The 24428-nt window shown below is 44.7% G+C and overlaps 1 protein-coding gene across 1 annotated transcript in view; it reads left to right on the top strand.

Moving 5' to 3' along the window:
• CALN1 (calneuron 1) overlaps positions 1–23386 on the top strand; it is a 445907-nt gene extending 422521 nt beyond the window's left edge. The window contains exons 5-6 of the mRNA XM_060079033.1: positions 9985–10141; positions 23259–23386. Of these exons, the coding sequence (XP_059935016.1) occupies positions 9985–10141; positions 23259–23386 (285 nt within the window). The remainder of the gene's footprint in view (positions 1–9984; positions 10142–23258) is intronic.
• Positions 23387–24428: the final 1042 nt, after the last annotated feature.

Below are 24428 nucleotides of genomic sequence, written 5' to 3'. Positions count from 1 at the left end.
ATGAAAATGTAACTAGACTCCACCATTGGAAGGCAAAGAATCTCACGTTAGATTTTTTAAAAATCCAACTCTATTCTCTTTGTAAGAAATGTACATTCTCTTTATGAGGCATACCTTTTTCTGAAGTTTTTAAAAAACTTTTATTGAAATATAGTTGATTTACAGTGTTGTGTTAGCTTCAGATGTACAGCAAAGTGTTTCAGTTATGTGTGAGTATATATATGTATTATATATACATATATATAAAATGTGTGTATATCATATATATATTCTTTTTTAGATTATTTTCCATTATAGATTATTACAAGATATTGAGTATAGTTCTCTGTGCTATACAGTAGGTCCTTGTTGGTTATTTATTTTATATATAGTAGCGTGTATATTTTAATCCCCAAATCCTAATTTATCCCTCCCAAGAGACATACCTTTTTTAAAAGACATGTGTATAATATAACACAGAAAGTTTAAAAACCAAAGGAGAGATGTTTAATGGAAAATGCACACAGAAGAAAGCAAGCATAGCCATATTGATGTATAAACAGATGTTTTTTCCAATAGAAGGCACTTAAATATTTTTTAATGACAGATTGTGTGTATTGATAACAATGCACAGTACAATTCTGTACCCATTTCCAATGTGTGGGTTTTTTCCCCACACCACCAAGCAATTCTCCATCACCAGCTGGGTGTTCCACAGTTCAACTCAATTTTGACACTCTCTACCCAGAGACAATATCAGGTCCCAGAAGTTAAGGGCTTGAGCTCACAAGACTGCCCCCCATGCCACCATCTCAGATGACAATCACAAGTCCAGCTTCTCACCTGTGCTTCTGATTGGCCTGTAAATCGGAGGTTCCCACACCCACCCCTTGGGTTCTATTAATTTGCTAAAGCAGCTCACAGAGCTCAGGAAATCCGTTTACTTACTAGATTACCCATTTATTACAAGGCTATTAAAGGATACAAATCAATGGCTAGATACATAGGGTGAGATCCCAAACAAAGAGGCATCTGTCCTCATGGAGGTGGGGGCCTGGCATGGCAGCACATGGATGCATTCTGGTTCACTCACCTAGAAGCTCTCTAAACCCCCTCCTTCTGGATTTTTATGGAGGCTTCACGACAGAGCCATGGTTGATTAAATTATTGGCCATGAGTGATGGATTCAACCTCCAGCCCCTCCCTCCTCCCTGGTTAGCAGGGGATGAGACTGAAAGTTCCAACCCTCTGTTCATGACTGATTCCTCCGGTGACCATCTCCTCCATCTTTAGAGGATTTCCAAAAGTCATCTCATTAGCATAAACTCCGTTGTGGATGAAAGGGGCTTGTTATGAATAATGAGACACCCATTTATGGCTCTGATGTGATCTCAGGAACTGAGGACAAGAAACCAAATATGACAAAGATGCTCTACGGCTTTTATCACTCAAGAAATTCCAAGGGTTTGGGGAGATGTGAGCCAGGAACAGTGGACGGAAGACCAAAATATATACTTACTGTAACTCCTAATATCACACATACCTTGCCCATTCTGTAAGGGAGGCTGCCCATCCGTTTATCTTGATAGCCTCCCAGTGCCTTTCCTGGGCTTTTTCATACTCAATACACTCTTCCCAGGTGTTACCATCTTTTCTGATGACTTTTATTATCATCTGTATGCAAATGACTTCCAGGTCATTAGCCCATATTTGTACATCCTACTGCCTCCTGGGCTGTTCTGTTGGGCTGTCCCTCCAGAACCGCCAATGCACACATCCACAATTTCACATCACCTTTCTCTCCAAGCCTTTTCTTCCTCTGTTCCCATTCGGCTGAGTGTAAAACCCAGGTGTGATCCTGATTGGTTCACTGAGCTTCACCCTCCACACACGAGTCATCTTGTCAAACTGTCTCTTACATCGCCCGTGAATGCTCTCTGTCGCCACAGTCCACAGTTAAAAAATGATTAAAGGAGACAATTTCGGTCATATCAGCAAACTTTATTTAACGTTTCATGAAGTGGACAGGCTCCATTCCGAGACCTGCAAAATGGGGTAGAAGGCAGGAAGCTTTTATAGGATAAAGAATAAAGAACAAAGAAGAGAAAAAACAGAAAATATTTGATTGGCTGGGGTCACAAGGTCACCCTCGTTTGGCATGAGGAAGCCCGGAGTTGGGTTGGCATTTGGGAGTTGGGCGACTGGACATACGGTGTTTCTGGTCAAAAGGAGTGTTTACAGGGACATGAAAGTTATCTAGGTTTTGGTTTGCTGGCGTGACACCCCGGGGCAGAATTGTCTTCATCTTGGGCCTGTCAGGCTATTTCAACACCACCATAGTTTCTAAACCTGTTATTTCAATAGCCTTCCCTCCAGTCATCTTGCAGCTTGTGCCAGCAAAGGGTAATTTTTCTCAGGTTCAATCACGATGAAGTAAGTTCTTGTTGAAAATCCTTTCGTGGCACCCCATCCTACCCAAAAGGTAAAACTAAGCTCCATTCCTCAAAAAATTCAGCATAGAATTACCATTGATTTCACAATTCCAATTCTAGGTATATACCCAAAAAAACTGAAAACAGGGACATGAGCAGATGCTTGTACACTTACATTCATAGCAGTAACAGCCACAAGGCAGAAGCAATACCAGTATTCAGGGATGGATAAATAGAAAAACAAAATATACATACGATGGAATATTGTTCAGCCTCAAAGAGGAATAAACACTCCAACATTGATGATCCTTGCAGACATGACCCAAGCAAAATTAACCAGTCACAGAAGGACAAATACTGTACAGTTCCACCTCCACGAGGGACCTAGAGCAGTCAGATTCACACTTGGCTATTTACAGAAAGTAGAATGGTGACTGCCAGAGCCTGGGGGCGGGGCGGGGGTGGGGGGGATGGGGAGAGAGTTTAATGGGTAAGAGTTTCAGCTGGGGAAAATAAAAAACGCTCTGGAGACTGCCGGTGGTGATGGCTGCATAACAATGTGAATGTACTTAATGCCACTGAACTGGACCCTTAAAAATGGATAAAATGGTAAATATATGTTATGTATATTCTACCACAATAAAAAAGTAAAAGCAAACAAGCAAAAAACAACAAAGCTGTGGATGGACCTTGAGATTATCCTAGTAAGTGAAGCAAGTCAGACAGAGAAAGACAAGTATGATATCACGTATATGTGGAATCTTTAAAAAAAGAAAATGACACAAATGAACTTATTTACAAAACAGAAACAGACTCACAGACATAGAAAACAAACTTATGGTTACCAAAGGGGAAAGAGGAGGGGGAGGGATATATTAGGAGTCTGGGATTCACAGAGGCACACTACTAAATATAAAATAAACAACAAGGACCTACTGCATAGCACAGGGAACTATATTCAATATCTTGTAATAACCTATAATTAAAAAGAACCTGAAAAAGAATATATAGATATATATAACTGAATCACTTTGCTGTACACCTGAAACTATCACGACATTGTAAAGCAACTCTACTCCAATAAAAACAACCAAGCTCCTCTCCATGGCCTTTATTGACTAGCACCCCGCTCACAGCTCTTATCTCATCCCCGACCACCTTCTCCTGCTCCAAGTCCTCAGCAGAACTCAACACATGGCCGTTTGATGGGCCTGTGAGCTTTTACATTCCCCAGGGGTTTCCAAGCCATCCTGCTTATCACAGCGAGTTATCCCACTGAATTAAAATCACTCATTTGCTTGTCTTTTGAAAGCAATCAACATCTCGCTCACCTTTGTGTCTCCATCACAGTGTCTGGTGTGGAGTCAGCCTCCATAACCATTTGTTGAATTAGGAAATCAATCTTTTTGCTATAAAGGATAGCCTCGTTTAAAAAATATTAGGACTAAAAGAACAATTTGTGGAGATGCAATTCTTTTCCACAGACTGCAGTGTGTTTACTCATGGTCTTTGACACATCAAGTCATCCCCAGAAAATAAGGTTATACAAGATACAGATGATAATTATAAGACTACATAATATATTAATAAGGATAACTATATCTGTGTAATTGACTCTACAGAGATTTTACCATAATGGAAGACTCCTTAGGTTCCTAAAAATAGCAGCTGTACAGGCTAAAGTGGATCTTTAACCAAGATTCACTAAAAACAGAATAAAAAAACAAAAGTCAAACCTAGAAGAAAGAAAAACAAATAGGGTTAAAAATACCAAATGGGATAGAAGAAGCATTGAGAGAAATTTAAAATTGTGGAACTGTTGTGCATAGTTACATGCTAACAGTGATGAAAAATTTTTGGCTGGTTTTCTGAAAAAGGACGTGATTTCAAAATTGACTCAAGAAAAATTTTAAAGCTCAGTGGATTGATCACCATGGAAGAAATACTTGTTAGCATTGTGCCCATATTGTTTTATAGTGATTTCTTTCAAACTTGTAAAAGACAACTCTATTCTGACAATGCAGAAAACATGGAATTCTACTCAACTGATTTTACTTAAGTATTAATATCCTCACATTAAAACATGACCCAGAGAACCAAATAAAAGGAAAACTATAGATTTCTGGAATCTCCATTTTTCCTTCTCTTTTTACAGCCCCTGACTAGTTCTTTTCACCTAATATCTGAATTTCAGCAAATTCTCAGCTGGTGAGAGTTTTTCCAGGTACTCTGGTCTTTCAAATTGGTCTTTTAGGAAATGGTTACTCATTTTCTCAGAGTCTCTTTGATTTTGTCATTCTTTGTCTCTAACCATGGCAGAGGGGCCCCAGATTTCCCATCTGTGAGGTCCATCACCCTCACCATGCATTTTGCCAGGCTTCTGTCGATATCCAGGCTAATAACCACATGATCTCCTATCAAATCTAAAGGGAGATTATGTCATGGGTCAACCCTAAGTGTCTCGGAATTCACTTTCATAGTCAATTAAACTGTGATGCAGAAAACAAGTCCACTTTATACACACACACTCCCCCTTCAATTATTCTTACTCATATAAATGGCTTTGAACTTGAGTCATTTAGGTTTCCAGCAAGTTCCAGTAACCCAATTTAGTTTGTCAGAACAAGGGGCATATTGAAAGCCAGGTAGGAATTGCTTTACAAAGAACTCAGGGGGAAAAATGTCTCAAACTTCCTTTCATCATGATCCAGACTAACTTAAAACACTGATTTCTGTATTCAGTCTTGGGTGAGTTATACTGCAGAAATCCCGAAGTCTTAGTGGCTAATAATCAGCGTTTGTTTCTCACTCAAATTACATGCCCTTCGTGGATTAGCTCCATGTTGCATTCACTCTGGGACCCAGGATGAAGGAACGGCCCATATTTAGTGTGTTTTTGTGGCAGAAGTAAAAGAGAAATGGCAGAACACATGGATAACATTGAGACTTCTCCTTGGAATTCCATCACTTTCATATAGATCACTTTCACCCTCGTTCAACTGGTCAAAGCCTGGTGCTAATGGGCAGAGAGATATAATCCTCTCACAGGAAGGGGAAAGAAATCATTGGAAATAATATAACCAATTACAGCCCACACTCTTGCTCAAAAATATTTATTTTCCTCCCTTTAGCCACAAAATATACTCATCCCCTCCCCAAGGGAGGCACTCAAAAGTCCCATCCAATGACAACAGAAGACAAGATCCAGAATCTCAAGATGTACATCAAATCTGGGTGTGACTTCTCTTGATCTGGAGACATATGAACTGCAAAGTCAAATTACCCCCCTGAATCCACCCCATCCCCCAACACACACTCAATTTTTAGTAGTGGAACGGGGTCAGGTTAACCACCAAAAATATTCCCATCCAGAAAGCAAGCAATGGAACACTCATAGCAGTCCAAGTCTCAGAGCAATTCTGAAATCCTGTTGAACAGACCTTGAGGTGAGGTATGTTCCTTGATTAGACCCTAGTTGTGTTTCCTGGAAATGGTGCTTGATGTCCTTGCATGATTTCATCACCATCTGGAAGATCCATCCTTTTCCACTTGTTCTCTTTGTACTCACGTGATGAGGGTGAAACTGCACTCCTTCTCAGATGGGACTCGAACCTAGCCAAAGCTCAGACTGGGACTCGAACCCACAGGCTGGGACTTGAATCCACGATCCCTGACTAGAAGGGGTCTCGAACCCACTGTCTTTTTTTTTTTTAACATTTTTATTGGAGTATAATTGCTTTACAATGGTGTGTTAGTTTCTGCTTTATAACAAAGTGAATCAGTTATACATATACATATGTCCCCATATCTCCTCCCTCTTGCATCTCCCTCCCACCCTCCCTATCCCACCTTTCTAGCTGGTCACAAAGCACCCAGCTGATCTCCCTGTGCTATGCGACTGCTTCCCACTAGCCATCTATTTTACATTTGGTAGTGTATATATTTCCATATATACACTACCACTCTCTCACTTTGTCCCAGCTTACCCTCCCCCTCCCCATGTCCTTAAGTCTATTCTCTAGTAAGTCTGTGTCTTTATTCCCGTCTTGCCCCTAGGTTCTTCATGACCTTTTTTTTTTTTTTTTTAGATCATATATATGTGTTAGCATACGGTATTTGTTTTTCTCTTTCTGACTTACTTCACTTTGTAGGACAGACTCTAGGTCCATCCACCTCACTACAAATAACTCAATTTCGTTTCTTTTTATGGCTGGGTAATATTCCATTGTATATATGTGCCACATCTTCTTTATCCATTCATTCGATGATGGACACTTAGGTTGCTTCCATGTCCTGGCTATTGTAAATAGTGCTGCAATGAACATTGGGGTACATGACTCTTTTTGAATTATGGTTTTCTCAGGGTATATGCCCAGTAGTGGGATTGCTGGGTCATATGGTAGTTCTATTTGTAGTTTTTTAAGGAACCTCCATACTGTTCTCCATAGTGACTGTATCAATTTACATTCCCACCAACAGTGCAAGAGGGTTCCCTTTTCTCCACACCCTCTCCAGCATTTATTGTTTGTAGCTTTTTGATGATGGCTGTCTTTTGATTAAAACCACTCACCTGGTGTCAGGACTTACTGAAGCTCAGGTTCTTTTGTCTCATCACAGAAAGAACTCAGAGTGAGGCAAAGCAGCAGGCCAAGAGTGAGTTTATTAGCATAGGATGCTTGTGCGAGATACAAGTGGGCTGGCAAGGGAACACAGCCCTGAGAACAAAGAGGGCTACATTTTTATAATCAAATAAAAAGTGGGGAGGAGAGAAGACCACCTCTTCCTCATTCTTGGGCAGATGTCATGGTGCTATTTAGATCATATATATATTAGCAAAAGGGTGGTAACATATACTACAGTATGGTAATTTATCTCAGGTTTTGGTATAATGTCCCCTTTCACCTAGTTTCTTTCCCCTTTCACCTATATTTCTGTCTTGGCCACATGCAGAAATGCTACTCTTCAAGGACTCTTAACTCTCTGAGTTCATGTAACAGGATTCACATCCCTTATCTATTGTCTTGTGTTTTAAATATCAGGGTTTGTGGCTTGAGTGTGTCTGGCACTTGGATGCACCTGGTCTTCTTTCAAGGTAGAGTAGATTGTTGCTAGGTTACTGGATTCTTTTCTTGAGCGGTTATTAGCTTACAACAGTCTCCCAAACTCCCTTAAAATTCCTTTTCTGTCTTAATCCCCTAGTGAGATTTCTAAACTGACTAGTTAATTATCTTACTCTATCCCTATCAAGGGTATTGGAAAATGTACCCTTCTTGGGGCCTCTGTAACTTATCCTCAAAGTGGCTTGTGCCCATAGGAGCTTGGGAGCCCAAAGATGATTTTAAGTTTTGAACAGTCATAGTCTTTTAGTCCCAGGCTGTTTGCTCTTGGCTCTCTCCAAAAGTTAGTCATTTTAAAAAATCTATTTAACTCCAGTTGGTTTCTGCTAATATTCACAATTATTTTTGAGACATACCTCTCTCTAAACTTAATGACTAGCTTTCTGGGAGAGCCACCTAACATATTCAGAGATTTTAACAAGGGACATTTTGATTTGTTTTAATAGGCTTGGATTGTGGTTTATAGCATTTCTCAATTTTATCTCCTCCTAGTAGGAGATGAGAGACAATTGCTTCTTTCAACACTGCAAGACCAGAAATTTTGGGGTTGTCTCTATTCCTGGCTTGTAAAACAATCAATTCTTTCCTGAGTTCATCACCTTATTTTTCAAATTGAGTATAATTAACATATAACATTATATCAGTTTCCTATGTATAAGATAATGATTTGAAATTTGTGTATACTGTGAAATGCCTGCCACAGGAGGTCTAGTTAACATCCATCACCACACATAGTTACACATTTTTCTGGGTGAGAACTTTTAAGATCTATTCTCTTAGCAACTTTCAAATACACAATACAATGTTATTAACTATAGTCACCATGATGGATATTACATCTGCAGGACTTATTTTATAACTGGAAGTTTGTAACTTTTGACCCCCTTCACCCATTTCACCCACTCCCCACCCCCCTGCCTCTGGAACTACCCATCTGTTCTCTGGATCCATGAATACGGGTTGGTTCGTTGGTTTGTGGATTACGCACGTAAGTGAGATCATACGGTATTTGTCTTTGTCTGATTTAGTTCACTCTGAGCTCATCTCTTTCTTGTAGATGAGCAACCAATTGCAACCAGAGCCTGCTGTGTCCCAAACTTTTTACCTAAAGCCACAAATCCATTCAATGTGTATCTGCCCTCTGAGTTATCACAAGCAACAACTTTACCAAATATTTTGCTACTGCATAACATGGGTTGTTATCTTTCCAGCCTCCAATAACAGTTTTCTTATTTTCCTGGCCCTGCAATCCATACATCATCTTTTAGAATTTTTGTTATGGTAGCTTTTCATTTCATGTACTAATTTCTATATTGTTGACTTAAACCAAGTTATACCAAATCTCTATGGCTACAACGAAGGGCATTTGTTACTCCCATTACTTTTCCTTTTTGGGGTATCTTCTCCACTTTATCCTCATTCTGGGACCCCAACAGAAGGAACAGCCTCTTTGTAAGACAGAAGGAAAAGGACACAGGCTAGAACCACACAGTGGCTCTTAAAGATTTTAATCAATGTGACCTATGTTAGTTCTACTCACATTTCATTGGCCAAGAAAGTGACATGACCAAATCTGATAGAAATGGAGTGGAAAAGTAAATCTTCCCCCTTACAGCAGAAGAACATAAGTGGAAACGCTACACCTTTTTTCAGCTGTTCTTCCTCATAAACATGGCTTGGAACGTGCATTTTATCTTGTTAGAGCAAGATACATGCTGGCTTCTTGGAAGATATAAAACTTTCTAGAGACATATGCATTGTCTGAAGTGTGACACACTCCAAAGTACATGAGGTGTGGAGGGGTGACAGCAGATGGCTGGATGAGTAGGAAACCAAACTAGCAGGTGGCATCTTTTTCTCCAAGATTCTCTACTGGGGAGGTAATCTCATTCCTTGAATTCCCAAGAAGTTCCTGCAAGTTCACAAATGTGCTTGGAGCTGAGCGTGGCAGAAAACTGCTCATCTGATGTCTTGAAAAGCTGGGACAAATCTCTGTAGGAAGGCTTAGGGCTTGCTAGTCATGCCCCAAGCCGAGTTCTCACCCACAAGTGCCCCAGACCCTCTCACTCCTCTCTTTTTTTTGTAAATTGATTGATTGATTGATTTTTGGCTGCGTTGGGTCTTCGTTGCTGAGTGCTGGCTTTTCTCTAGTTGCAGCGAGTGGGTTCTACTCTTCGTTGCGGTGCACGGGCTTCTCATTGCGGTGGCTTCTCGTTGCGGAGCACGGGCTCTAGGCGTGTGGGCTTCAGTAGTTGTGGCACGCAGGCTCAGTAGTTGTGGGTCGTGGGCTCTAGAGCACAGGCTCAGTAGTTGGGGGGCTCACGGGCTTAGTTGCTCCACGGCATGTGGGATCTTCCCAGACCAGGGCTCAAACCCGTGTCCCCCGCATTGGCAGGCGGATTCTTAACCACTGCGCCACCAGGGGAGCCCCCTCTCACTCCTCTTTATCTCCACAGTTCGACATGCAGAGGATAACTCTGGAAGAGCTGAAGCACATCCTCTATCACGCCTTCCGGGACCACTTAACGATGAAGGACATTGAGAACATCATCATCAACGAGGAAGAGAGCCTGAATGAGACCTCGGGGAACTGCCAGACGGAGTTTGAGGGTGGTAGGTACCTCTGCTTCTGCTCTCTGCCCGGTCTGGGATAGGCCAGCCCTTCCACATCCTCTGTATGAAAAATGTGTTTACAGTCTCTTGGGCCGAAGTGGCCTTGGACGGAAGCCACAAATCCAGGACCGAGGTTAAAAGATCCTTTTTGCCAAGATGTAGTAGGTTTCTTTCTTTTTTTTTTTTTTTTGTGGTACGCGGGCCTCTCACTGTTGTGGCCTCTCCCGTTGCGGAGCACAGGCTCCGGACGCGCAGGCTCAGCGGCCATGGCTCACAGGCCCAGCCGCTCCGCGGCATGTGGGATCTTCCTGGACCGGGGCACAAACCCGTGTCCCCTGCATCGGCAGGCGGACTCTCAACCACTGCGCCACCAGGGAAGCCCAGGTTTCTTTTTTTTTCTATTTTTTTCCCCCAACTCTGCCTTTTTGCAAGACCTGTATTGACCCTTCCTTCCTCCAGTGACCCTGAGGTCTGTGACTTGATGAGTGGCTTTGTGATGTTGGCCTTTATTTAGTGGGGGCTGCGTGGGATGATGTAAGGAGCCTGTTTGAGCTGTCTGCAAACCTGGGTCAAGTCCAGTGGCTAATTGTGTGACCTTGGGCAAGGGATGTATCTTCTCTGAATGAGTTTCCTCACCTATAAACATCAGGATAATTACACCTACTTCTCACAGGATCCTTAGGAATGAATGAATTACCTCTATTCTGTGCTCTCTGAATACACTGGCCAACAAAAGCCCTGCTCATGAAAAAACTCTCATGAACTTCACCAAGAAAATAAGGTTCTCCTGGGGCCAAAAAAGAGACCCGTGAGAGGTCATTTTTCTTGGACTCACGAAGGAAAGCTAAAAAAATAAAAATAAAAAGGCTACCTTATTCCTTAATAAGTAGAGAGTTCCAGGGAAGTTAAATCATTGAATCCCTCTTTCCAACTTTGAAAATCAGAGCTGCTTTAACAGCTCTGATGTACAGAAGTTTTTTTTAATTACCTTAAAACAGCATAGCAGGCTATGGGCAATTTTTAACTTATTTAAGGTTGAGACTTTTTTAAAAGGTCTACTATTTTTTTCGGTTCTTTTTTTCTGAACATTACAACAAGCCAATGTGTACAGATGGTAAGCTGTCACATAGACACCAGAATGGAATTTGGTTCTTTGGTTTTGGAGCTGCTGTGTTAGAACCAGCCGAGGCCCACAACAGGCAGACACCATGGGGCTGAGCTTGTCTAGGTGGACACAGTGGTACATCCAGACCTGGGCGCCCGTGGGCCCTGTGAGGGCTGAACTGCTACAGGAAACGGGAGGTGGCTTATACCCCGAGGTGACAAAATTAACTCAAGTCAGGGAAATAAGGAGTGGTGGGACTGGGGTAAACTTGACAGCAATGCCTCCTTGTAAAGGTGTTCACAGTGAAAATTTTCAAAAGTGCTGTGTACAGCAAACAAAACCCAGCTGTGGTCCAGAAGGTGCCTTGGCTGCACTGCTTGGGACTTGGACCATAGCATCAATGTCTGCGTTTGGAGTTGGAGCCACACGGACCACACAAGGGCGGGAAGGTCATAGCTAATTCCATCTGCAGCCGGGCAGGCAGGGGAATTGGGAGGACGAAGACAGGTGAAGAGGGCAGGGATTGGATTAAAATTTGGGCAAACAGCAGGCCTGGCTTCTCCGTTCCATCTTTATTTTAGCTGACAGACTCAGTGCTCAAACAGTAGAAGTATTTGGGGGCTCTAGTCACCCTGCCGTCAGACACACTCTTGAAATGAGTAGGAAGAGTATTTCTGAGCACTGCATTTTCCACAAGAACCTATGTTCATGGATTGATACTTTATTCAGAGAAATGTCACAAGTCTTAGTACTTTCAGAAAGGTCAGACTGCCCTGGGAAATAGTCTGAACTCTAAGCACTGTCTTTTTATTACTCAAAAGCTCATCTATTAATAAAATAAATAGCTGACTTAGGGGTTTCCAAATAGAAGTCTTCCTGGGTCTGCTTTAATGATTAGTACATATAGCATTAGCAACACTTACCGTTTGGGGGTGATTGATAAGGGCCAGGCACTGTGCTTTAAAATTCATGATCTTATTTAATAAAAGGAATATTATTTGTAATTCACACCTTGATTTCTTGAATGACCTCGTGAGCTTGATTACATAATCCCCTTTACATATTTTCATGTCAGAGAGGGTTTTTAAAATACGTCAGCGCTTTTTGGCCCCAAACACAACGTCATTGTGTTTGCATTTAGGTGTAAGATTTTTCCCATCTCGGATATGACCAAAGTCACCAGTGCATGTATTTTAATGCTCACAGCTCTCTCCAGATTCAGGAAAGGGGCTCCCTGATTTTACTCAGGGCAAAGGAGTCTGGGAAGAGATGGACACACAGACACAGAATTCACCCTGGTGCCCTAGGACTGAGAGAGTCCATCTGAGACCTTGTGGTGACCTTGGCCTTCTCCCTTCCATCTTTCCCCCATGCCTGCTGCCCACAAACAGGGACCTGCTGGCAGTTTGAGCCTCTCCCTGCATCTACCGAAGTCTGATGGCGTAGGTGCATGGCTTGTGCTTCCTAAATCTTCTCGGCCTCCAGCTGTTTGGCTGCCCCATCGCCCCAGTGATCAACTCCTTCCTGTCTGCTCTTGCCCTTGACCCAGGCTGCCCCCTCGCCCGTCCAGCCACTTCAGCCAAGGTCTTGCTGACATTTCAGAATCCCCCTCCCACCTGTCAGCTGGCACCATCCCGCATCTTGGTAAATTCAGCATCTAACTCTGTAGGGACAAGGTGATTGCCTTTCTTTCTTTCAATGATGGAACTTTTTTTTCTTTTTTTTGGCTATGCACCACGAGGCATGCGGGACCTTAGTTCTCCGACCAGGGATCAAACCGCACCCCCCGTCCCCCGCAGTGGAAGTGCAGAGTCTTCACCATTGGACCACCCAGGAAGTCCCAGCAATGGAACTCTTATCTCTCCAAATTTTACCTTCTCTGCAACCCCAAATGACCGATGGGGGGACGGGAGCTGGGACATTTCCCCCAGGCCCCAGAGCCCCCATCAGGCCACCTCCACTCTTTCTGCTTCCCACTCAGGAAGCTCTCTCCTGCTCTTCTGAGAGCTTTGCTGCAGCAAATATGTTCCCATGCTGATTAGGTCGCCTATAAAGCTGGGTGATCCATGGCGCTTGGAAATTCTGCTCTATTTGGTGTCAGAGGAAGGAATCAAGGTGTAAGGACCTATTACACCTAAAGCTTTTTAAGGCAAAGAAGTCTTTGCCTTAAAAAAGTGAAAGGGGGCTTCCCTGGTGGCGCAGTGGTTGAGAGTCCGCCTGCCGATGCAGGGGACACGGGTTCATGCCCCGGTCCGGGAGGATCCCACATGCCGCGGAGCGGCTGGGCCCGTGAGCCATGGCCGCTGAGCCTGTGCGTCCGGAGCCTGTGCTCCACAATGGGAGAGGCCACAACAGTGAGAGGCCCGCGTACCGCCAAAAAAAAAAAAAAAAAAAAAAAAAAAAGAAAAAAAAAAAAAAAAAGTGAAAGGGCACATCGGTTTCTGAGCAAAGAAGGAGGAGATAGTCAGTGAAACAGGCATTTTGTAGCAGAGTCAGAATTTGAAGAAGCCCACGTCAGATGTCTTTGAGTTCAGCAAAGCTGGAGCTTCTGGAGTGAGGCAAAGGTTTGAAAATGCTGCAGTGTGTGTCCGTTAGAAATTAACAGGAGGGCTTCCAAAGGCCATCAGCATCATTTTGTCAATGAGTATATTTTTCACTTTTATAAATCTTGGGTCTGATACTTTCACAAAGGTGTTGGGATTCTGTCCATTAAGTCAGGAAGTATTGATTATTCCTTCCACATGAATGGAAGAATAAAGAACGGAGAAATAGGCCAGGGGTCCAAAGGGTGTGGAACCCCTGATGGGAGAGGTTTGAGGGTTTTTTTGTCCTCTTTTTAGTTTTCATTTTGCCTTGATTTTGTTTTATTTATTGGATTTTTAGGTCAATACAAACAACACACACACATACACAGAGCCTCTCACACAGTCTGATCTGCCTAATCTGCCTAAACAGGATGAAATTCCAAGTTACATGTAAGGAAAGTTTTCCTGACTTCTTCAGGAGGTCCTGAATTGGGGTGTCACACCATGGATAGAACTCACTTTCCTAGAGCACCAAAAGAAGTCACCTACAGAAGCCCCTGGGAAGGCAGAGAAGAGACTAGACTCTAGAAAAATCTAATGCAAGGATTCTGAAGTGGACTTTTCCTTCATTCACACCTGGTTTCCAAGTGGAAAATCATCAACTTGAGTCAGACACTTGACCAGGTGTCACCCATGTGCTGGGTGCTTTGGTCAAGAGGTCACTTAACCCCACTCAATTCAGGGGCTCTCTGGTATTACCCACTGGTGGGCAGCCTATGTGTCCCCAATCCAATGAGAATATTTCACTAAAAGTTGGACTTCCAGACCCTTCCAATCCCTCAGACATTTTTTTAAGTCCTTTACTAAGATAGATTATGCCTGATGTACTAATGTCTTATCAAATGGGTCAGATACAAGATTACGTGACTACCCACAATGCCCAATCACCATCCATGCTAAATAAGAGAGGTTTAAGCTGGTTTGCTTCAGTTGGACCACTTGTACTCACCAGCTGTTTTGATTTTGGAGAACATAAGCTCAGTGACACTGAGAGACGAATTTCACATTTTATTATTTGGTTCCAGTCACTGACATCTATAAAATTTAGTGGTCTTGGGATTGAATCATCTATTTGCCTGTCACCAGATCCTTATTAAATGTTCTTATGATAAATTATGTTATATACTAAGTGCAGGAGGAAAGGGATGAGGGAAAGCTGTCTGGCACGCTTGCCAAGTGCTGGTCATTTGTTAACACGTTAGACCGACCTGTCGGCACGGCCTGAGGGATCAGTTCTGTGGTTCTTATGGGACAGATGAGGAAACTGAGGCTCAGCAAGATGGAGTCATTTGTCCAAAGTCAAACTGCGAGTAAGGCTTCAAATCTAGGTCCACCTGACCAAACCCCGCCCTGGCTCCCCTTTAGTGGCCCTGGGTCATTTCCCCGAGCTTAGGTGTTTCAAAGACTCTTTACAGAATGACTCTTCATCATCCTCACTCCTTTTCCATTTCGTCGCCAGTGAAATCACATTATATTTGGAAGTCAAGTAGACGTGCGGCAAGATCTGTGTGTGAGCCCTTTCAAGATGCGTCCCCCAAGTCTTGTCCCTAAATGGAATACCAGCTGTCAGGGTTTTGTAGGCATTCTGACAACATGCACGGGAGAGGGCAATCAAGCAAAAATCATCAACTGGGGAATAAATAGTTTCTGTGAAAGACACAGCATAGCTACTCTGTACCATTCAGTATGATGGACAAGAGAAACAAATGTCAGAGGGGTGACCCAGGCCAGGTAGCCCCCAAAGCATCCCTGTGCAGTCATGTGGGTTCTGTTCCCTGCCCTGTGTAGACTAGCTGTGTGACCATGGGAACTTATTTTAAAACTCTCTGAGCCTTATTTTTTTCATTTGTCTGATGATGCAAAGATTGGACAACAGTGGTCGTATCTAGATTCAAACATTTCTGGGCTCCTTGGAAGGTGAGAAAGAATTTTGTAGCCATGTCCCAGAGCTCCAACTCAAGCCATCCCTGCTGAAGTTGCAATGTTTCTGTCGGGACGTCAAATGCACACCTGGATTGGGAGACCTGGCTCACCACCTGGCCGTACACCTTGGGCATTTCATGCCCATTCAACTGAAAAGGGCATGATGTGTCATCCACACCATCTGCTCCCAGCTCACCTGATGCCGTGACTTTCCTGAAATAAAACCTGTTCTCCTGGGGCAGATGTAGGAGGTTAAGGCGTAGGTGAAGTCCATGGCAGGTGGTGAGACAGGAGACAGTTTGAAAGAAAGTTGGAGCTTTGGACAAAAAAGGATTTTTCTTCTTCTAGTTGGGGACCTATCAAAGCAAACCTGTAGGAAAGTTTTCTGGAGCCATGAGTGAGGAGTGAAGAGATTCTGAAATATAAGATAGAGACCTGGAGAGCTATAGGCATGATAGCTAAAAACTCCAGCTCTGCACTCTGGACAGGGCTGGCTTAAAATCCTGCCTCACCACCTATAGGTCACTTGAGTAAGGCACTTAAATAAATATTAAGAGCCTAAGATTTTTTCATCTGTGAAATGGGAATCTTATCATGACCTACCTCATATGGTTGTTATGAGGATTAAATGGGATAACACGTGAGAAGATTTAGTACAATGCTTAACACATTAGTAAGCAATCATAACAAACAAAAAAACAAAACTGGCCGGTCCCTGGTCCCAGTTCTCTTCTTATTGTTACTTTTTACCTGGAGACATTGCAGAGTATGTACTGCTGGAACACCACATCTTTGAAAGATGGTGCAGGGACCAAATTTACAGGGCTTGAACCATCCTCTTGACACATTTCATCCCTAAAGTTAAGTCCTTGCCAACGTTGGAGTTCCCAAGAGTATTGGTCAAGACTCTTTTGGCTTCAAGTAAGAGAAACTCAATCCACACCCCATTAAACTAAAAAGCACTGGCTCAAATAATAGGGGAAGCCAAAGGGATGAGCTTTGGTTGACTTGAACCCAAAGAGCTCAAGCAACATTCTCTCCGTGCCCCGCCTTGCTCTCATTCTCTCCGTCCTTTCCTCTCTGTTGGCATCATTCTTGGGCAGGCCCTCTCTCCCCAAGGTCAACAGGATTCTCTCTCTCGAGATTCAGCTCCATTCCAAGAAGGGGCTCCAAATGTGCTTGGCCAGTGTGCCTACCTCTGGACAAGCCAAGAGCTTAGGGTACTCTACTGGCCAATGTGGTTTGTTACTAGGGGAAAGGTGAGGCCCTGGATTGAGAGTTCCACCAGGTGGAGAGGCACAGATCCCCAAACCAAAAGATGAATTTTGTTACACGAAGGGGAAGGATGGCTGGAAAGACCAAAATAACACCTGGCCACACCATGCCAGGGAGCCTTGCAGGACCCTCAAAGCCAGACACAGCTGTCTGACATCCGGAAACCCAAGATGATTTTGTGGTGACTAAGGGCCAGCTCATACCCACACAAGTACAGGTGGCCTGTCTTCCTCCTACAAAAGCATCACCTGTTCCCTTAGAGGCCACATCCTCCACTTCTAACTTCAGGTCTTACGTGGGTGCCTGGACGCTCTGTTATCACTGATGAAAAATCTCTTTCACAAACTCTTAATTAACTCCACCTTAGGTGATGGAACTATCCAATTTCATATAATCATAAAGTGTCAGACCTGGAAGGATCACAGAACTCTAGCTCCCAGACCTAGTAGATCTGGCTAATTGTTAGAATCACCTGAGCTGGGTTGTATATTGTTTTACCATTTCCTGAGCCCCAAACTCCCTGCCAGGAACATCACTTACATACATCTGTGTTAGGGCAATTAGTCAGAATTGTTATGATTCTGATTTGCCTTATTTGGGAGCCAGTGCCCCTGAAGATTGAAGCCAGAAGGATTATGAACCCATTCTACATAGGCTCACCCAGCTGGTCAATGGCAAAATCCGTGTAGACTCCTGTCTCCGGGAAAAAATTCGAGAGCCACTGCCTGGCATTTGCCGAGCAGAGCCATGTGAATCTCTGTCAAAATAAGAAGGGGAAGGAGCAGGCTGTCACTAGAGCTTACAAACCCAGGTCCTGTCACAGCAGCCAGGAGTCTGCTGGTGCACGGACTCGCTAATGAGCTTTTAAGAAAACAGGAAACCTCACTTCTGTATCCTCCTGTGTCAGCCTCCCCTAACTCACATTTCATCCTCATGTACTTTCTGGACTCCTACTGTGACAAGTACTATGTAGAAAGATATCAACATCTACTGGGAATAAAGACATAGAAAAGATCACCAATAGCATGATGTATTCTTGCCATTTTCAGTGTTCAATAAGATCCAAAAAGGAATAGGTTCCTTGACAAGTTAAACATAGAGTTACCATATGACCCAGCAATGTGGCTCCTAGATTTGTACCCAAGGGAACTGAAAACACGTCCACACAAACACTTGTACATGAACGTTCATAGCAGCATTATTTATAATAGCCAAAAAAGTAGAAACAACCCAAATGTCCATCAGTTGGTGAATGGATAAACAGAAGGTGGTACGCCCATTCAATGGAATATTATTCAGCCACAAAAAGGAATGAAGTGCCCACACATGCTACAGCATGGATGAACCTGGGAAAGATTATGTTAAGTGAAAGAAGCCAGACACAAAAGGTCACATAGTGTATGATGCCATGTATATGAAATGCCCAGAATAGGCAAATCCATAGAGACAGAAAGTAGATTAATGATTACCAGGGGCTGGGGAGAGAGGGGGATGAGGAGTGACTTCTAATGTGTGTGGGGTTTCTTTTTAGGGTGATGAGAACTTTCTAGAATTAGGTGGTGGTGATGGTTTCACAACCCTTGGGAATGTACTAAATACCACTGAATTGTACACCCTAAAAAGGTGAATTTTATGGTATGTGGATTCTTTCTCAATTGAAAGTAAATAAATATTAAGAGCTAGATTTTTTTTTAATTAAAATATCAGGCCCTTTGAGAGCACGATAGATGTTCAGGAGAAGCCTCATAGGAAAGTCAAGTTTAGGTTAGGCCTGGAAGAAATGAGAGGGAAGGTAAGTGGACACCCTTAACAGAGGGAAAGGTATGAACCGTGCAGCAGAGTCTTAGGTAGAGAGCAGAGCTGCCTGGCTGAGACAAAGGTTGCTGGGGGAGGGGAGGACGGGTCGTCTAGGGACAGAGGGGCAAAGGGGATAGGAGGTGATCTGTGGTCCTGCCTACCTGCTGAGCTTAGGAGCTGGATAGAACTGCTTCCCCCAGCAAGGGGGGGGGGGGGCCTTCAGGGAGATTGCAGGGCGTGATGACGCATACCAAGCACTACTCCAGGAAGGCGAGTCTGGCTGCAGTTCAGGATGAATAATTGAGGGAAGGGACCAAAGCAAAGTTTTGGGAGCATCTGCTGTAGTCTCAGCCTGGGGCTAGAGGCTGCAGGAAACAGGAGAAAACCCAGCAGATCTTTTCTCCAGCCCTCAGGGGATACAGGAAGGATACCTTGCATTTCTCTAGCAAGTCACAGTTGCACAATAGTTTTTGATTTTTTATGAGCCCGTTAAGCTCTGAAATAATTTTTGAAATTAACAGAACAATTATCATTAGCTCCTTTTACAGAGAGAGAAACTGAGGCTCAGAGAAATTCAGCCTCTTGCCCAGGGCTCTTCCTAAGTGGCAGTGAAGAGAAGAAGCCATATCTCCAACTCACAGTTCATCCTGGGCTGACCTGTCATCTTGTTGGGGAAACCAAGCGTAGACACTGAGAATGAATAAATACACAAAAATATAGTGCAATGCAAATATATGATAGCCAAAGACAGGCATTAAATTATTATCAACAAACACATTAATTAGTGCTGGGTTATACTGTCGACCACACCAAGTGTTTGAAGTACAACTTCTTTTGGATCTTCCTCTGGCTGTACTTTCTATTGCTAAACAAAAGATCAGGAGAGAGTTTGTGTAGAACTTTTGAACCTGGATATTAGACTCAGACGGGGGTTCAAATCCCACCTTCACCATTTGCCAAAGGACCTTGGACTCTACTTCTCGGAGCTTCAGAGCCCTCACCTACCAAATGAGGGTCACACACCCAATTCACAAAGGACTATCGCTATTAATTCTGCAAGGACGTCTATAAAGCACATATGTGTACCTTGCCCACTGAGGTGGGTGCTCAGTAAGTAAAGGGGAATTTTTTCAAGGTTTCCACATAGGAATTAGCATTCACGGGGCACAGACAACATTCAAGTACCTTCCTATGTTCATAATCCTCACCACAAAGTAGGTCTTATTTACCCACATTTTATAGATGGGGAAATTGAGGCCCAGGGAGCTTGGCTTGCCCAAGCTCACACAGCTACAGTGTGGGATAAGATGACTGTGATTCAGATTGGTGTCTGGCTTCTTCACTCTGCCACACAACTTACATCAGAACTGGATGTGAAAGAATTCTCATCCTGGACTTCCTTGGTGGCATAGTGGTTAAGAATCCGCCGGCCAATGCAGGGGACACAGGTTCGAGCCCTGGTCCAGGAAGATCCCACATGCCGTGGAGCATCTAAGCCCGTGCGCCACAACTACTGAGCCCACGTGCCTAGAGCCCGTGCTCTGCAACAAGAGAAGCCACCGCAATGAGAAGCCCACGCACCACAATGAAGAGTAGCCACCCGCTCATCGCAACTAAAGAAAGCCTGTGTGCAGAAATGAAGACCCAACGCAGCCAAACATAAATAAATTAATTAATTAATTTAAAAAATGAAAAAGAGTTCTCATCCTTGCACAGAATCTGAATTAAAGACTCCAATCTCCAATGATGGTGGGTTTCAGAACTACCCAGGAGAGAGCTGGAAGCTTCACTCTGCTTACAGTACTCATGTCTGGATCCAGACTGGCATGACCTGACGTACAAACTATTAGGTCCCCAGGCCTTTTCTCCTTCCTTATCTCTCCCCTCCTACTGCTTTGAAGGATTTTTAGATCAAAGGTGCAGCCACTCTCCTGGGGGATAATCCTGTTGCCTGTAACCTTGTTTTCTGAGTGTCCTTCACAAAGAAGGGCTTCAGCAAAAAATTTCTCCCTCAGCCCAATCACACAATTTTTCTTTTCCTTAAGCCTTCGCCAGCCCTCAAGATAGGAAGGTAGATGTCTGCCTTCAGAAGCATTTTTATACTGAGGAGCTGCCCGGAATAAATTAGCTAGTCCTCGGAAAGTGTTAGATACGCCGCTTCCACATCCTCATCTTATTTTCTGCTTTGGGTCCTTTCCTTCCCAAACACCACCTCCCTTTTCCTTCCTGAGGGCTGATATAACTTTTTACATTTGCCCACTTCTGGGGGCAGGCACATCTCCGCACCAAGGAAATTTTCTTCCTGCAGGTAAGAACTTATAAGATTCTAAGACCCAGACAGGATGAGCAAGTAGTAGAGAACTGAGCCAAAAACTGGGTCCACCCAGTGGACCCAGAAGGATTAAAGATACCAAGACAAGGCCTAAGAGACTAAGGCAGAAATCGACAGGTATTGGGGAGGGAGCCGGGAGCTGTGCCGGGGGCATTGGGCATCTGTGAAGTGTGGCTTGCTGGAGAAGCTTTCCGGTGGATGTAATTTGTAGAGGCCCCACTGAGCCTTGTCTCAGGGGAAGCTCCTTTGCCTTTGGAAACATCACCCACTTCCTGCTTCTTCCCTGCTATTTCTAGGGCATTAGAGGAGCCACTCAGTGTCAAGGGGGAGAGGGACGTGAACTTGAACATTTTTTTTAGTTTTTTTTAAAGGCATGTGGACCCTACCTTGACCTTTTTCTTTTGCCAGTCTTCTTTCCAGCCGAGAGTAATTTTAAGGGAAATTACGCTTCTTTTCTTTCTTTTTTCACTCAATTTGGCCTAAAGAAAAACCACTTTCCCTCAGCTGGTGGTTGTTTGCAAAGGTACAGTAGAATGTCTAGCAGAAGGACCCCTTTGCAAAATGGAAGGTAATCTGAAAATGTTCTTCAGTCCTGGTCTTGGGTTTCTGCAGTACCCACACCCCGATGTCCCTAACACACACCTACACACGCACACAGCCCTCCTGCCCCCAGCAACTCAAGCTCTATCAGGTTCTTGGGCCCCACCCAGATGTACTGAACCAAAAAGCCTGGGGCTGGGGCCCAGAGATCCCCTAATCACCTGCAGAGCTTATTAAAAATACACATTCTTGGCCTCCACCCCCATAGATTTGGATTCAGTCATTCTGTGATGGGGTGGGAGAATTCGCATTGACATCAGACTCCCAGATGGTGCCGAGGCAGCTGGTCCAGCGAGTAGCCCTGGTGTAGGTCACCTCCCGCCAGCCTCCCAGGAAGGGATTTCTTCCACAAGCTAAGTGGTAAACTCTGTGTAAAGCTTACTGCGGGACCGGGACGGACAGGGAAGGAGGTGTAGACAAAAAGAGGAAAGAGAAGGAAAAGAAATTCTGGCATGGGAAGCAATGCCTGGAGGAGAGAGTCTGTTCTTTCATCAAAGCTTTTCCTTTCTTGTTATTTCCATTTCCCTATTTCTGGCCCATATTCCTAACCCACTAGTTAACGCCTTCTGATCGAGACCAACTAATGGTTTCTCGTGGGCCTTATAAAAATGGTGACTCAAGACCTGGCCCAACAAAAGGATTAAGACAGCGCCACCCCCAGGACCCCAGGTCAGACCCTTGGGGCCTCAGGATCTGGGGGCAGGGACACCCTGCCTCCGAAAAGCCTGAGAGGATTCTGCACCCCCTTGCTTCACGTGGGTCCTATCCACAGCTCACGTGGTCTCCACAACCCAGATTTCAGCAGGCACCACGATCACCTAGTTAAACTCGGGAGATCACTGGCCAGAGTCCCCCATTCAACAGATCGGCGGGGAGCAGGGGCTAGCCTGAGAATCTGCCTTTTTAATAAGTTCTTGGTGCTGCGATGTAGCTTACCCAGGGACCCCGCGCTCGAACCACTGCTGTGCATATCTGCCATAATGCCAGAAGTCCCTTAGAGTAATTTCAACTGGCAGCTACCCAAGAACAGTCCTGGGAAAGGTAAGTGGCTTCCAGCCCGTCCTGTAGGGATGCATCCGAACCTCGCTCTGTCTGTAACAGCTGCCTCAAACATGGGAGGCTGGCTTTCTGCAGAAACGACATGGCCAGGCCTGGATGATGCCTTTGGTGAGACTCACGCTGAAAATGTGATGTATTTCCTCGCTCCAAAATCGCTGTAGCGCTATTGCATCTGGAAGCCTAGATCTCACTCTGAACATCACATCTGCCATGATTTTTGAAGTCTGGCCACTTCATACCCTTTGCCAGGGGCAGGGATGCCCAGTCTCTTCCGAGAGCTGACCTAGACATGCTTCACTTGATGTGACAGGTCTTCTTCCTGTGGACCGGTCCCTGGGCTTGTTGAGGAAGAAGTGCAATCTGTCTCACTGTGTCATTTCTCTCTTCCCTCCCTGCCTTCCCTCCCTGCCTCCTGACCCTCTGCCCTACACCCCACTCCAGTGCATTCCCAGAAGCAGAACAGACAGACCTGCGTCCGGAAGAGCCTCATCTGCGCCTTTGCCATGGCCTTCATCATAAGCGTCATGCTGATCGCGGCCAACCAGATCCTCCGGAGCGGCATGGAGTAGCGGCCTCCCCAGCAGCTGCGTTCCTGGCTCACGCGCATGTGCTTGCCCCGCGGGCAGACTCTTCCTCCACAAAAAAAAGCAGATACGGACGGTGCAGACGCAGCACAGTCCAGCAAAGAACCCAAGGTTGCAGTGCAACCCGTGTTATTGCAAACCCACTTCATCCCCTTGGCAGGTACACAAAAGGGCTGTCTTCAATGCTTTAGTGGTCTTGTTTCCTAATGCAATAAATAGCCAGGAGTTCCGGATGATCGCTTCGACCACCTGTAGGAACTCTAAAGAGAAACTTCATTTTCATCTCGGAATTCCCATGGCCATCCAGGTTGGCGGTGTAAGGCAGCAAGAGAGAGACGGAACACGCAATCACCTCCGCGCCCTGTTCTTTCAACCCAGGGGTCAACTGGAGACTCCCTCCCTCCCCCACCCCAGGGCAACCCTCAGTGCCAAGAAGCTGACTTCTGAGTTGCTGCAGAAGTGGGGGCTTCCCGTCCTACCCTGGCTTCCTTCCCCAACCTAGTGGAGGCCCCCCGGCAAGGCATGAGGGGAAAGCCATCGAATGGGGTGCAGCGCCCAGCGGTCTGCAAGTTGCACCCCCTTCGCTTCTGTTCTACTGCCTTTTCTACAGGACTCTTGTTGGCAGAGTTGGGGAGCTCTCGGGTTCCGTCGGCACTTGGCTTTCTGTTCCTAGAGCCCATCGCGCACCAGCATTTTGGAATCTGCAGAGAGCCTTTCTCCCAGCTTTGCCGCCTGTGCTGCCATTTAGACAAAAAAAAGAAGCATAACCGTGGGCATCTCTATCATATAGACACACAGACAGACGTATATATTGGGTTTCTTCATGTGTGACATCCATCGTCCCTAATTGCTTTACTGCTGATAGAAGCTTGTGCTCCGACACACATCCCTGCCTCTTTGGGGTGGGTAGTTTGGGGATGGGGAGGGACATAGGCTGGTGGTGAGGAGGTATTGCAAGCCACGCCCCAGTGGTCCAGAGTAACAGAGTCCAAACACATCTCCATGCTGGGAGACCTCTGTAAGTTAA

Source organism: Mesoplodon densirostris, chromosome 16, assembly GCF_025265405.1.
Source record: "Mesoplodon densirostris isolate mMesDen1 chromosome 16, mMesDen1 primary haplotype, whole genome shotgun sequence".
Lineage (NCBI taxonomy): Eukaryota > Metazoa > Chordata > Mammalia > Artiodactyla > Ziphiidae > Mesoplodon > Mesoplodon densirostris.
Note: the sequence above shows the minus strand (reverse complement) of the source record. Positions and strands in the feature narration are given on the sequence as shown.